This window comes from Electrophorus electricus, chromosome 17 (assembly GCF_013358815.1).
Source record: "Electrophorus electricus isolate fEleEle1 chromosome 17, fEleEle1.pri, whole genome shotgun sequence".
Lineage (NCBI taxonomy): Eukaryota > Metazoa > Chordata > Actinopteri > Gymnotiformes > Gymnotidae > Electrophorus > Electrophorus electricus.
Genome location: NC_049551.1, coordinates 18020120 through 18035258, shown reverse-complemented (window position 1 = coordinate 18035258; position 15139 = coordinate 18020120). Strand labels below are relative to the sequence as shown.

The following is a 15139-nucleotide window of genomic DNA, read 5'->3' as shown; positions in this document are numbered from 1 at the left end:
GGCAACAGCCAGTAATCATTGTTAAATGTGCTCCTTGTTCCAAGGACAAGCAACATTCAAGCAATGCAAACACAATTTTAAAATGATTTTATTATTCTCTTGACTCTGGGACAAAAGGGTCTTTATGTAGATACAATCAAATCCTAAATGTAATGTGTTATGTACACAAAAGAACTGTAATTCTTGAAACTGTAAACAAGGCACCTGTAGGCTACAGTTGCCAAGAAAAAAAAAGCAAAATAGATTTATAATGAAATATAAACAAAGGCTTTTGAATTATTTCCAATGTTGTCAAAAGCAGATTTTGTTTACGCTAACAGTAGTGGCTAATATAGCACATGCCCTTTAGATGTCAAATGGTTGCTCAGTCTTACACAATCATAGACAATGTGTGTCTTGGGTTGGCAGTCAGTGTGTTTTGTTTACAGAGGCCATAATCAATGACTCTCCAAGTTAAATGTATTTCAGCCAACTCAAAGGAAATATATAGATGCAGCATGCTCACTATGCAGTGTGCTGTGCTCCTGCATCACTGATTCAGGTCTTCTTTGAGTCACTTTAACCTGCAAGGTTTGTTTGCTCTACTGGTGAATACTTGTTCTGCTTTTTTTCTTTAATTGTGGCCCACATACTTGAGTTATCACATTAGCCACATCAAGAGTGCTCTACAGATATTAACATGCAGTTACTAAAACTATAGATCGAGATTTGAATATGTAGCTGATAAAAACAGGACACAAGCTACTCACATATTCCGCAAGGTGTGCTTTTTTTTCAACTGAAGTTGAGGACCTTGGATGCTGATATATTGAGCTGCTGTCATAGGCTAAAAACACATCCTGTAAGTTATGTAAAATACAAATACAATACATAAAATACATAAAAACATATTATAAAAAATTCATGTGTAAATGTGAATGGTGCTGTTGATATCCTGAACCACATGCCTCTGTCTCTTTTTGGCCCTCCGACTAATAAAGAAGATCAGTGCACATTTTTTTGTTTCTGTGTTTTGTTTCCTACTTGTTCTGCACTGTCTTAAAATACTTGATAAGGAGAATGCAGATGTCATAAATACAATTTTAAAACATATGGTCTAAGAACAAAATACTTTAGACTATAGCACCATGTAAGGATGAAAGGAAGGATGTGAGAAAAAGAGAGAGAGATTGTTTACTTGTGCTCTGATAAAACTTTAGGCTGTTTACTTGTTTAATCATTTTTCATTGAAGAAAAAAAAACACATCATGCTGTTAAATTCTCAGGGCATATGATGCTACTGAATAGAAAATTAAGTGCCCACATGTCTTAGTCCAGTATTTTAAGGCTTTACTGCCAATTCTGCCCTAGCACATCCTTCAAGTTCTTACTAATGTGTTTACTAAAAGAGTTCTGTATTGCTAGTGAGATGGTGTGTCATCTTTGTTTATTTAGGTATTTTTTCCTCCTGTAATATTGCAGCAAAGTTGTCTCTCATTATAAAAATAAAACATATATCACTGAAACACTGTTCAAACCCCCAAAATGAATTTTGCATGGCCTAATTTGAAATGAATTTATTTTATAGTTTTGGTATTTTACAGAGTAAACTTCCTATTTGAAGAGAGAGCAACCTTTTCTTCTCACCATAATCTGTCCCTCCCGCCTCAAAACCTTCACCTCAAAACACACCATTTCCACACTGTATTCCCAATTACCTGCATATTACAGTATTGGAAAAATGTCACAGTTTTAACACACATACTGATTCCTCCCTTTCAATGCTTCATGTAAGTGTGTCTAGTTTTGCCCTTTGAAGCAGTAGACTCAGTAGAGTTTGGGAGTGTGTCTAGTTTTGCCCTTTGAAGCAGTAGACACCGTAGAGTTTGTGTTTCTTGTCTGGAAAGCCTGAGAAGCGCACGGCAGCCTCGGTGGGGCTACAGCGTCGCCGGGGTCGGGAGATGGGGTACCGCACGCTGCCATCGGCCAGCCAGCCTGCATCGCAGCGGTCGTAGCCTAGAAGCCTCCATGCTGCATACATCTGACCCACTTTGGCAATCTCAGCACCGTCTTTTAGACATGCCATCACTGCCTCATCATACGTCATCTTAGAAGAAGGTGTCAGGTAGTAAAACCGGCCTAGAGACACAGACATAATGTTGACACCATTTATTATTAGAGTATAAAGGATGTGTTCAACATTGTATTGTATGTCAAACTTTGCTCATATAAACATATTTATTTTTATCCCTCTGTTATAATATACCTCTATGTTAAATCAACTCTATTTTAACTTATTTTTATCTTAGTCTAGTTTATTCATCATTCCCTATGCTTTCTACATATCTATTAATATTCCATTGTGTCCACTCAATCTGTTTGCTATGTCCACTCATTAGCACAAATTCCTTGTGTGTAACATACCTGCTAAATAAAACTGATCCTCTTTCTGAGAAATAGTGTTAACATTCAGGTTGGCAAGATTCGGGGCTTGTTTTCAATGAAATATCTGATATGAATCTGGAGAATTTGTCTGCTTCAGGGCTTCCCCCATATGGCAGATTCTGTTAAAAGTAGGAGCCCTTTACTACTTTTTGACAGTGATTAATTACTCCAGTTACAAAGGGTAGTGTCTTAACATCCTCTGAGATTTTGCCCCAAATAGAGCTTATCTATCTCTAACTGGGTATCTATAATGTATTTCAACCATGTAATGCATACCTTATTGAAGAAAAGCTAGAAAAGATAGATGTAATAAAAAATATTTTTCAGCTGTTTCCAAACTAAAATGATGACACACCTTTGTAGTTAGAAGTAAAACAGAAGACATCATATCTGTTTTCCTTGTCTTGCATGCCATAATTCCTTACACCAGGGACTGTGTTCTTCCCTCCACAAGGCTCTCGAGGTTTGGTGATTGGATATTGCACTGATCCATCACTAAGCCAACCAGCATTGCACCAGTCCAGCCCTCCCCTCCAGGCCTCATATAGCTGGTCGAAAGAAGCCACAATGGCATCCTGGTCCCTACACGCCTTCTCAGCATCATGGAAGTTCAGGTTGTACCGACCAAGACGTGGGAAATATGGGAAAATGACACCTAAGGAGAGTTTTATCAGTCAGTGTTTTAGCTGGCAAGTTGCATAGTTGTCTTTCATTACAGGTATATAATGTCTTTAACTTACAACTTATAATCCAGTTATTTTGCACTTCTTTCCAAAATCCAAAATTTTGTTATGTTTACACAGTTTATTAAAATACAGCCTAAATCAAATTTAAAAGGAGCTCAAGGAACCCAGAGAGCAATTGCATAAACAATGTCACCCACCCCTTGACCTGACTCTGAGTTTGTGAATGCAGACCACACCTTGATGTTTATGGCTGTGGTATGAGGAATGACTGTAGAATTATGGAAGGGGAAAGAAATCTGAAACCTTGGGATGTGGATCTGGTCTTTGCTCAAGATCTCCCTCACTGAAGAACTATAACAGATGCTTCAGGCTTGGTCCTTCTCCCAAACTTCAGCTATTGCAGGAGTCATTTTGAACTCCTTTTCTAAAACTCATTTGTATCTTTCACCCTAATTCTTCTAAAAAAGAGTCTTAAGTTGTTTTTTTTTGCAGTTTTGTTCTTCCTATAACACCCAAAGAAAGCCATATATGCCTTCCTCCAAAGAGTGTGAATCCTCTCACCACACATTTGCAGATGCAAAATGTGGAGTTCTTAATCATGTTGTAACTGTTACCTTGCAGATCCAGGGACACTACTCCTGTGTCATCCTCTAGCCCATCAATGACCTCACACTTGTATGTTCCGTAATCCTCCAGAGTTATCTCAGTAATGACCAATGAGGCATCATTGTCGCTGGCACCCTGCAGATGCACTCGCCCATGAAAGCTACCATAGCTCTTCTTGTGGAAACCCATAGCTACAAAGACATCAGTCTCTTTAAGATAGTCTGAGGTCAGCTTAGTCCATTTGATCCTCAGTTTGGGGTTGGGGGGAGATGAGGAGTCCCTATGGAAAATGCATGGCAGTGTTACGTTGCCCCCACGTTGAGACACCACTCGAGGTTTCTCAGTCCCAACTGAGAGTCGCGGCCCATTTTCTGAAATACAAAATTAAAATGCTCTGAAATTCTGATTAAAAAAAGTCTAAGCAATCACAATGTTTGGAAGGTAAATTTTTTGGTATTTAGATCATGAGAACAGGGTCAATGGCAAAATAATCCATTGTATGTCCTTGGAAACAGATAGGTACATGTCACTGTTCCATTGGAGGAAAGAACCAATAACTAATTAAACTTTTCCAGAACTCTCTGTAAAGAGCCAAATGGGTGTAAAACGTCTCTTCTTTGTATCATAAATCTCTGAGCCAACGAATTTATTTGGTACAAGTTATCCTTGCAGTTGTTTCATACATAAGACACGTTCAATATTATATTTTAAGAATATTTAAGAAATATATGCCAAATCTCATATAAATAAAAAATATTAAATTTGGGTATTTTATGTCTGAAAACCCTATTACATGTTTGACAACCTTGACACCAAAACTGAAAATTGGACTGATTTTAAGTGCAGTAAAATGAATTTAGGGAAAATATCCAAATCACGTAACCATTTACTACAGTGTGTGGTGCAGTGTCTAGCATTTAGTATAGACCAGCCATCTGTGTATTGATGTGCTGGTTAAAGTCCAATAGCATATGGCATCTCAGAACAGTGTGTTTTCATGAGCAAATCCTTCATGGACCTTGTGGTTATGCAGATGTGTTAATCACCATGTTTACTAGAACTGCCCCTTCATTTTTGTATGATACAGGGAATTCTAGAAGAATTAAACATTCTTCTAGTGGCAATGTAGGTGTCACATCATGAATCTGACTTTGTTATATCATATGTTTTCATATATAAAAAATGCAAGATTAAAGATTTGCATTGCACAAAAATGCAAGACCATATTTGCCATAGCATAAAGTTGTTTAAGCTAAAAAGTCCACCCACACTCCTAATTTAACCATATTTAACTTTTCATACAGCTGATAAGATGATAAAATTTATTTTACTAAATGGCAGTGAAGGCTAGATATTACAAAGCAAATCGAAGAGTAAAAGAGTAAACATAAATCTGCAAGAGCCTGTCTATGTTCTCACATTACACTTCCCTTACATAACATGCATTTGTTAGTCAGCATGTTCATGTCATTCTCTGAGAGTTAGGGTTTTGTTTGTTGTTTTGTTCTAGTCTTGTGTTATTACATACATGCAGATGAAAAATTGATTAGTCATGTTAATGTCAAGGCAGTGAAATAGAACTATACACTGATTATGTCTTAGGGGTTGTGACATAAGAACTTAGTACACCATGAAGGCTGCCAGTGGACTGCTTCAATTTCATTTTCAAAAGTTATTTTGTTCAGTGAGGGAGATCTTTCTCCATTGATAATGTATATAGCTTGCTAAGGATTCATGTGGTTGTCACAGAATTTATTAAGAAACAAAGACACATTTCAGGTTCAAGACTCCACTGCACTGATCATTCACAGCTGTGTTCAATAAGTGCTCTCCTCATGCTAGCTGTGATTTCATTGTGCTAAACCATTTCAAGGTCAAGCAAGGTACGTTGCCAGTTGCTGTCATGAATACTTAGTCATGGATAGTTACTGCATACCTCTCTCTGGAGTGGCTGCAAGACCCATATTTTTCTCTTGTCATTCAAAACAGAATGCACTGACTCAGTGGCAAAAAAGATTGTGAGGCCATGCTGTTTGTAACATTATCATCAGACATAAAACTTGTTGTAAATACAATGCCAAAGCTTATCAGTTTGTCAGCATTTCTAGTACAGCTAACACATACCACTCTTAAAACACATGCTCTGATTGAACCCAAAGGTTTGCATTTTATCAAGAGAAACTTAATGAGATAAATGTTATAAATGGCCTAGAGACAGTAGGGGTGAATGGCCATGCTCACCCTCTGGCATTCTTTTATTACTTCCTTCAACATGGATGCAGACTCAAACAGCTGCCAGCCTCTACCTACCTGAGATGTAAATAGTCCTGTAGTGCTCCAGGTCACTGTATACCTCATTAAAGTTGTCTGCTTGGCTCAGGGAGATGAAGGTGAGGAGAAGCAGAGTGATCATTTTGCTGTATAGCACCAGTGAGGTCACTTCACTACAAGTAAATAGAGCAGAACAGACTCAGTAATTCCAGTTTCATATAATACATCTACAACTGCAAGTCCAAAAAGTGACATCTTAGGGCTAAGCTGGTCTAAAGAAAGCTCTTTTTGAATGGTCCTGTGTGACCTGCTTCTGAGCCCCTTGTATATCTCCATCTGCAGTAATTCCCTGGTGGAGGGCCTTGATTGCACTTACAGTGCGGAGCACACAGTGTCCTTATCGTTGCCACTATGATCCCTCAGTTTTTACAAAACCAGGCACACATAAATAGGGCAGCTACAGGAATAAACATGCATGGCTTTAAACTCGCACCATTGCCCTCTGCATGCATAAGCAAATTTCAAATAACATCCCCAAATTTTGCCAAACAGTAGAAATACCAAAAAGCAGAAATCTCTCTCTCTCTCTCTCTCTCTCTCTCACACACACACACACACACAAACTTTAGCAGACACACTTTTTGAGCAGAGCTAAATTGTCCTTTTCTAGCACACCAAAGCCTAAAGGAGGAAGGTAGAACACTTACCATCTTACAGAGAATACAGTTCTAGCCACTAGTGTAATGTATGTGCAGATAGTCACGCAAAAGACGTGTGTGGACTTCTCTCCCTCTCTCTTTCTCTCTCTCTCACTCTCGCTCTGTCTCTGCAGTCACACTGATTGGGCTTTTCCGCCCTCTTCATTTATTTCAGAGTGCTGACGCACTGGCAGGCAGTGCTTCTGCAGTCAGCAGAACAGAACAGAGCAGAGCAGAGCTCTCTGCAGAACAGCTCCCCCCCAAACCCCTCCCACCCCACCCCACCCCCCAGCCAGCCCACAAATAACCATTACACAGACCTGGGATCCACCAGTGATAAGACCTGAGAGGACACACACAAGTGTCCTCTCCTACAACCAAAGTTACAGCATGCTCAATTTGTTTGCAGTAAATAAACTACAGAGAAGTCCTTTGCAGCAGAATACAATGGAGATGAGGTCTGGCTTCATTAATGAAAACAAAATGCCAGATTAGCCACAGGAAGGGCGTGCACTGCATTAGCAGTACTAAGGTGGCCCATGAAATGGCTTTATGACAGTTGTTACAGCTGGAGAAGTTTATTCCCACCCAAGAGTCCCAGGGGTATCTACAATGTAACGACTGCCAGACATGAGCTTTTTGTGTGTCATTACTTAAACAAACACAGCCTCCTTTCACTCCAGTCAACAGCAAACATGCTTTTGACAGAGGATTATATCACCAAACACATTCCTCTGTCACACCGCACTGTTTATAGTGAGAATGAGCATTGAAAAAACAGGTTCATGCTTGAATGTTATCAGAAACACTTCTTGGTAGATAAACTACAGTGAGATGCACTGCAGGACTAGAGCAGAAATAGCAGATCAACGTGATGAGTTTAAATACAACCATACATATCAAGACTTGGACAAGTATGTGCAGTGTGGTTGTGATATCACTGGGGAATTAGGGAATTTATCAAAAGTTCTGGGACAGGGGGAAAAATGTACAGGCTACAATCTACCCCATGCTTCACTGAAGTTTCACATGGCCAAAGGCAAGCCGGAAGAAACACTGACTCACGCTAATTCCACCTAATCAGATGCATAAATGCCAGGGTACTGCATGCTTTCTAAATGGGATGGATTTTGGCAAGATTAAGTGCACTTAAATGTGTTTGTAGTTTTGTCACACACTACAGTGAGGTTCTCTTTCCTCTCTCAAACTGCACTGGTTGAATCTTCAAAATAAGAAACAAATGATGACTGCTGTGTATGCAGCAAAACAGGTTCTATGGGGGAACAGCAAGTAGTGTGGCCATGTCCCAGACTCCATGGCCAAATAGTTGAAATTTAAGCTGCCAGGCACAAGCTTATCTGTAAAGAAAAACAATGACCTACTGAAAATACTAGGTCTGAGAATGATGTAATTTAAACATCTCCATTAAACTTCAGGAACACATTGATCTGTTTTAACTGCACAATTCTAATTTGGAGTCAAGCATATCTTCTGCCATTGTAAAATGTGCCTACAAAACCGAAGTAAGAATTTTTGTATTTGCTTTGAAAATAACTTTCATGTTAATTTTAAATTCCATAGCTCCATAAATTCCATCATTTCAGTCAGTATAATTATAGCAAGACTATTAGAAACAAAATCTATGATACAAGAAGGTACAAGAGAAAATACAACAAATTGACAAACATTTGGTTGCAGCATTTCTACAGAACTTTACAGTCTGGTGACGGATACATTTCTACAGCACTTTACAGCCTGGTAGCTGATACATTTCTACAGCACTTTACAGCCTGGTAGCTGATACATTTCTACAAGACTTTATAGACTGGTGGTTGATACATTTGCCTTTGCTTTTTTAAATAGTTTACAAGAGCTTCAGTGATGTGACAAAATGCCACCGTGACCTCTAAATAGATCCATATGAGTGAATAACAGCATTTTGTAAATGATGTTTATAATGCATAATATTTGCTTTTACAGAATGTTAAATAAACCCTGAATTTGCTGATGATAAAGGGCCATGACTTCCCTTCAAACAACCTAATTCATTTGAAGAGCATAATGTTTCTGCACCAGATAGCAAGAGAATGAGAGATAACCTGTAAGAGAGGGTAAGGCTCCTTTTATATTGGAAACTACAAACCTCCCTAACCGTCAATCTGTATGACATGGGCAGAACTTCCTTAACCTTCAGTTCCTTTGAGTGGATATAAGATGAGAACGAGCAGATTTAGGATTAATTGATGGAATCTCATCATGTGAATATGTGAATTGCTTTAATTTGAGTGGATATTCCACGGAGTTAAAAGTACACATTTTATCAATTAAGAGTGTCAATTATGAAGCTTTTTTCACAAAGATTGTCAGACACCTCCAAGTTCTTACTGGGTGAAAACCAAGTCTTTATAACCCAGTAAAACTACTCAAATAACCCCAAAGGTTATTTTATTCTAATTATTCACACCTAAATCGAACAGATGTGATTCATGAGTCAAACTAAAGTACTACCTACATAACAAAGAAAGCTATGTATTAATGACAGTGCCAGTGGGGGGGGGGGGGGTGTTTGTATGTTTGTTTTATTTATTATAGTGGATGCAAGCTATGTTTTTTGAAACTTTTTAGGATTTTAGGTAAAGAGCCAAATTATGCCTAATGGACATGTCAAAATGTCTAATGAACATCTGCTATCTACTAGAGATATAATCTGATGATTGCCTGTATTTTTTTTTATTAAAGAAATGCAAACACTTTTGGTGAAGATATGCTACATAAAACACAGCTCTCAGCACAGATTTGCTTTCCAAAAGATACAAAGATATCTCAGAGGGATTGGGCTAATACCCCTACACATGCTCAGAGGGTTTAGACAATCTAAATTACAGGATGCAGATTAAACATAATTCTAAATTAGAGAGAGTTTTTAGATTAAAAAATTTCAAACATCTTGGAGACCTGGAACATTACAATATAAACATACAATTTCATGTCCTGTTCTCTTATAATTTTTAAGAGCAAATCTAATTCACGCTGTCAAGTTCAAGTTCAAGTTTGGTTTATTCGTCACATACATAGTCATACACAGTATAACTCGCAGTGAAATGGTGGAGAGTGCTCTGTCCAAACTGAGGAAAAGAAAACAGGGGTGCATAGAGAAATATAGATATTCTCTATATGTGAAATATATATATGCAAGATAAATATATATATATATATATATATATATATATATATATATATATATATATATATATATATATATATTCTATGTATGTAAGTATGTCAAGTCTTTATATTCCATTTACAGGCAACAGTATCTTATTCAAAGCACAGCACCCAGCACTAATGCTTTTCTAGCATTAACATTAACATCCTGACATATTTAAGAATTGCCCTACTGATTGCATAACTAGGGAACCACTTATTAAACATGTATTAAGCACTACTCCTAACCAATTTCGTACAAAAGAGAAAATGAACCTCTTCTGTATCCATATTCATGTATCCAAGACCCTTATTCAGCCATAACAAAGTTAGTTCATGTCAGGGTCTTGATTACAGATGTAATTATTCACCTACACTTTGTTAGATGTGACACAAAGCCTGTTTCAGCCTCAGCACCCAGAACACAACAGCCCATGTTATAAATCAGTGCTACAACATCAGTCACATTCCTTTATATGTTCTGCATGTAATTAAGTAAGACTAATGTTATCTGTAAAATAAATTAACATTTCACATAACCTTTGGTGAGGAGATTTTGAAAATATTTTTTTTCTTTGAACACACACACACACACACACACACACACACACAAACAGAGAACAGAACAAAAACCATATTTGAATGCTTTGCTCTTCTTATTTCTTTCATTTGGAGTTGTGTTTCAACCTTAGGATGTATACAAATTTAGCTTTAAACCCATCCTAAGGGCCACATGTAAAGTCTGAATGTTTTTTTTGTGTGTGTGTGTGTGTGTGTGTGTGTGTGTGTGTGTGTGTGTGTGTGTGTCTGTGTGTGTGTGTGTGTGTGTGTGTGTGTGTGTGTACTTTGCTTGCACAGCTCTGACCTCTATCTGAAATGTCCTGTTTCTCTGGAAACATTGTACAATTATGGAAACCTTGTACAAATACACATACTTTTTTATAAACATACTTTTTTCCTGCTGCAGTTTTGTACTGTATAGTATTTTACTATTTTAGTGAGAGCTAGAGGAAACACACCCTGATTCATCCAGGTAGGCTCCTATGGTGAGTGCATAATGAACCATCGATGTGGGAGAACTACCTGTTTGTGTTAGACTTCATCCAAAAATGGAAATGTCCAAGCTTAGTTTAAATACAGCATATGAACATTTCAATGATGCAATATGTAATACTTCCTTAACATTAAATGATTTAACCATTATTACAGAAAACTTGTCCATTTTGACAATAAGATCAGGACAAATTCAAAAAGAACCAAGTCACTTTGCACTAAGTGTTCATATGAATGCTAAAATCTGCAAATATTACAAATAAAGTCTTTGTTTATAAAAGTTAAATCTCCCCCACAGTAGGTTCACTCCAGTCCAACCATCCAGGATCTCAATCAGAACTGTGTGGGTTTTTGACGTCACCCTCGCACCACATTAGCTCACACAAAGACGTCTCAGTAAAGCTGCATACTGCATACACCACTCCACTGGGTGGGCAGGCACAAACATCCTAAGTAAATCCACACTTACGCTCAGTATGACTTCCAGTGTGTTCCCATAAGTGACTAATGCAAATAGGTTATTGTTTATATATAGAAGCAGACTGTCCACGTGCACAAAAATGAATAACATTACTGAATATTTATGAAAGGACAGGACTGCCACTGTAGATTTTTGCTGCAATAAAATTGCCTACATTCCAATTCCTATAGTTTTAGAACATGTTGTGACTTTTATTCATTTATTAAAACTCTCAACTTGCTTCATTGTTCTTTTACTTGGCCTAGACTAAATACGGTATAACTGTTGTAAGTAAGGCATAACTGTTATAAATAAGGTATATCTGTTGTATGCCTGTATCTCCAACTACAGTCAGAGTCCATAGCAAAACCTTTTTTCTTTCCTATTCGGTCTCGGTAGGCTAAGTGTTCCTATTGATTATTCCAATACTGAAAGCAATAAAACAACCATAGGGATGTTAATGAGCTATTTAATAATGAACTATTCATACATTAAACTCATGCAAGAAAGCAAAGCTTTTGTTTTTAAATCCCAGTTGTGACACTGAAAATGAAATCAAAGGGATGCCTGATGAAATGCCACACAGTCCTGTGTTAAAGTTTAGCATAGCATGAGCTGAGACTGGAGGAGGTTGTCCAGGGCTTTGTGCTGTACATTCCCAACAGTGTGGCACTGTTGGTGGGGGAGAGGAAAGTGCTGAAACTTTAATGTGTGCAGACATCCATGTTATAACCAGGTCAGAGGTCAGCTCACACAACACCAGCTCTCACCTCTTGATTTAATCTCAAGAAAGTATTCAGAATGACCAGAGTGAAAGATATGCTTGTAACAGTCTGATAGAGGACATTTAGACATTTGCTTATATCAATTTCCAGCTTAATGTTAAACCAGCCAGGACACTCTGCCACTTGAAGATGTTAAGACAGAAATGTATTACAATAAAATTGTATAAATAAATAAATAAATAAATAACATGTTAGAGTACTGTTGTTTCTGATAACTGCACAACTCTGAAGTCCACAAATAACTCCTTGCTAACAAATTGCCAAACCATCCTTATTATTCTATGTGGCACAATTGTGTATGACAAACACGTGGCAATACAAACAGTCTGGCCTCAGATCTGCCCATTCCCAATAGCAACCAAAAGAAAGTTGAAAGAATGAAATGCATCATCTCAACGTGTTGTGTCTGAAATCATTTTTAGGGAAACTAAATTCTCCTGCTTAAAAAATGAATAGGAGATAATGATACAAAACATTGCATAACATTCCTTTCATGTGGGACATAAGACATAATTAACACAGACCATTTCACACTCACCGTTTCCAATATTTGTTTAAGCAGCTGTTCCTTCACTCCATATTTGCCCACATTGAAGTGTTCTCTGTGTAGATGCTTTTCCTGCCCACTTGCTACATCAGAACATTCTGTCATTGCACAAGGTCCACAAGCGAGCTTTTCATTTCTAAGAATGTGCGCTAGATTCACTGGTTTCTGTGGAACCAGACTTTCTCATTATTCATTGAGAATTAACACGGCGAAGCTGTTTGTGTAAAACAACTAGTTAGGCTAATGAACGGAATTATGTGAATCCACATCATCCATAGTGGTAAGCCACGGAACTGCTTTACTCCACCAGATTTCAAGCGCACTGTTCTTATTATGATGCTTCCCCCCTCCCCCCCCCCATTTTGCTAGGTCTGTCTAATTAAATCTCAATGTCTCTGATTATCGCACGCAGACGCTTAGGTTTCCAAATGTTGCACACTATTCGAAATCATAAAATGTTATTTAATTAAAAACTAGATTATTTTAATGGATATGTAAAATACAGTCATGACCATATCATATTAAAATGAACGCTGAAGAAAATCCAGGAAAGATACCTTTAAACGCGTCCATAAAACTCCCAACACTCACGCATATTCATGCGTTTCTTTAATTTTAGATATTTGCTTTTTTTGTCGTTAATGACGTGTTTCCCAGGAGACATTGAGGCACCCTAACTGATTCCAAATAGGCCGTAATCGTTTAGGGGACCTCTGCATGTTAGTCTTCATCTAGCATCTTTCTGTAGAAAACGCATTTTAACTTAGAAAAGGGTGCTAAACATCTACCAACCATATATTGTTAGGCGAAGGTATATGTGTCTGAGCTTTCGTCTACAGTACTAGCTGAATCAATTAATCCTTTCATCCTGTATAAAAGTTCCCAAAAACCAAATGCACTTGAAATCATGTTTATATAGATAAAATCATAAAACGATCTATATATCGCAGTTAGTTTCTGTTGTCCGAACAAAGAAAGAGACAATTTTAAGTTTAACATGTCTTACCTTGTGAAGATGAGAAATGCCTGTGTCTGGATGCCTTCTGGAGCGCTCCTTCAGAAGTGTTCGCTGTTTCGCTGCTGGTTCTACGTCACTGGAAGCTGTGAACGAAAGAAAAAAAAAACACTTACAAAAAACTTATAAAAATATAAAAAACGTATTAAAAAATACTCTGCACCGATCCATTATGTGCATTTACCTGCACAGTGACAGGAACAGGTGATGACAGAGATTCGCATATTTCTAAACGAATTCAACAGTTACCACGCTGAGACTGTGCCTTGACCTCATGAGAAATTACTTTGTAAAGCCCAGGGTGTAAAATGAAGTAACGATATTTATTACATATACGTTTTTTTCAATGTTGATTTTGAAGGGGTGATTAAAGATTTAATCGCTGCCTATAGGGCAGTTTTGCGAGTCTCTAAGACACATTTATTTTAAAGATTTGCTTGTTTAATGTTTGGTTGGAAACATTTAACACACGTTTGAAAGCACTTTCTCTTACTGAGAACGTAACGTTTCCCAAAATAATCTATTTATCTATCTACAGTTTGTGTTTGCTAAGAATGGATCTACACACACTTGCGCCTTGTTTATTTAGCGCACGTGTATTTATATTTATCAAAAAATATTATAATTTCTAAATAGATAAATTGCTAGGATTCATACTGTAGCTGACTTTTTCCTGAAAGTGTATGGATGTAAAAATAAACTACTAACTTTACAGCAGCACACAGGATATAAGAATATATTCTTGCTATGGATCCCCTGGCACTAGATTACAACACAATTCCTTGTGTTTTTGTCTGATCTGATTGTCTCTACTGCCTGGAGTTGAATGCTAAATCAGAGTTATCTTAAGGAACTAAACTCATGGAGTTCATTCAGTTAAATTATGCTTTGCCTTCTAGTGAAAATCAAAACTTGGCGGAAGAGTAACAGAACTGAACACAGCTGAGAAACAGTCAAAGTTGGTCCCTTTAAAAGCCTTAACCACAGAGAACTGAGCTGCCTACCCTTCTGAAAGAGAAGTAATACAGAGCCCAATGCACCAGAACAAGACCTATAGGATATTTCAACCAATAGGACAAATGACTGCCTATCTAATAAAGGTTACATGAACATCAGACTCCAAGCATTAAAAAAAGGAAATCTATTTTAATCAAATTATTATAGTACACATGAGCAATGCTCATTCATCACAAGCTGACCATATGAATGCCTTTTCCTCAAGATTCAGTGAGACTCAAACATTTGTCGTGTGTTTTTGTGTGTGTGTGTGTGTGTGTGTGTGTGTGTGTGTGTGTGTGTGTGTTTGTGTGTGTGTGTGTGTGTGCGCACGCGCGCTGGTACTGTTTACACTCAGGCTGTACAAAGACGCCTTTTGGGGATCTGAGCACGA

At 37.6% G+C, this 15139-nt stretch overlaps 1 protein-coding gene across 3 annotated transcripts; it reads right to left on the bottom strand.

The window, feature by feature from the left end:
* Positions 1-72: 72 nt before the first annotated feature.
* Positions 73-13814, bottom strand: hapln1b (hyaluronan and proteoglycan link protein 1b). 3 transcript variants are annotated; one of them, XM_027031226.2, is made up of 5 exons: positions 13741-13814; positions 6027-6160; positions 3725-4087; positions 2780-3079; positions 73-2118 (listed from the first exon to the last, which is right to left on the bottom strand). In XM_027031226.2, the coding sequence occupies exons 2-5, from the start codon at positions 6127-6129 to the stop codon at positions 1829-1831; spliced, it is 1056 nt and encodes a 351-aa protein (XP_026887027.1). In that variant the 5' UTR covers positions 6130-6160; positions 13741-13814; the 3' UTR covers positions 73-1828. The 3 variants fall into 3 exon arrangements, with proteins under 3 accessions (XP_026887027.1, XP_026887028.1, XP_026887026.1); XM_027031227.2 differs by lacking the exon at positions 13741-13814 and adding an exon at positions 12726-12992; XM_027031225.2 differs by lacking the exon at positions 13741-13814 and adding an exon at positions 6695-6884.
* Positions 13815-15139: the final 1325 nt, after the last annotated feature.

Bases quoted from the DNA above. Each gene is read 5' to 3' on its own strand.
- hapln1b (XM_027031226.2), bottom strand. From the start codon at position 6,129: ATGATCACTCTGCTTCTCCTCACCTTCATCTCCCTGAGCCAAGCAGAC. The intron at 3,080-3,724 runs GTAACAGTTACA...AACTCTCCTTAG, and splicing joins AGTGTCCCTGGATCTGCAAG to GTGTCATTTTCCCATATTTC. The intron at 2,119-2,779 runs GTGTGTCATCAT...CTGTGTCTCTAG, and splicing joins TTTTACTTCTAACTACAAAG to GCCGGTTTTACTACCTGACA.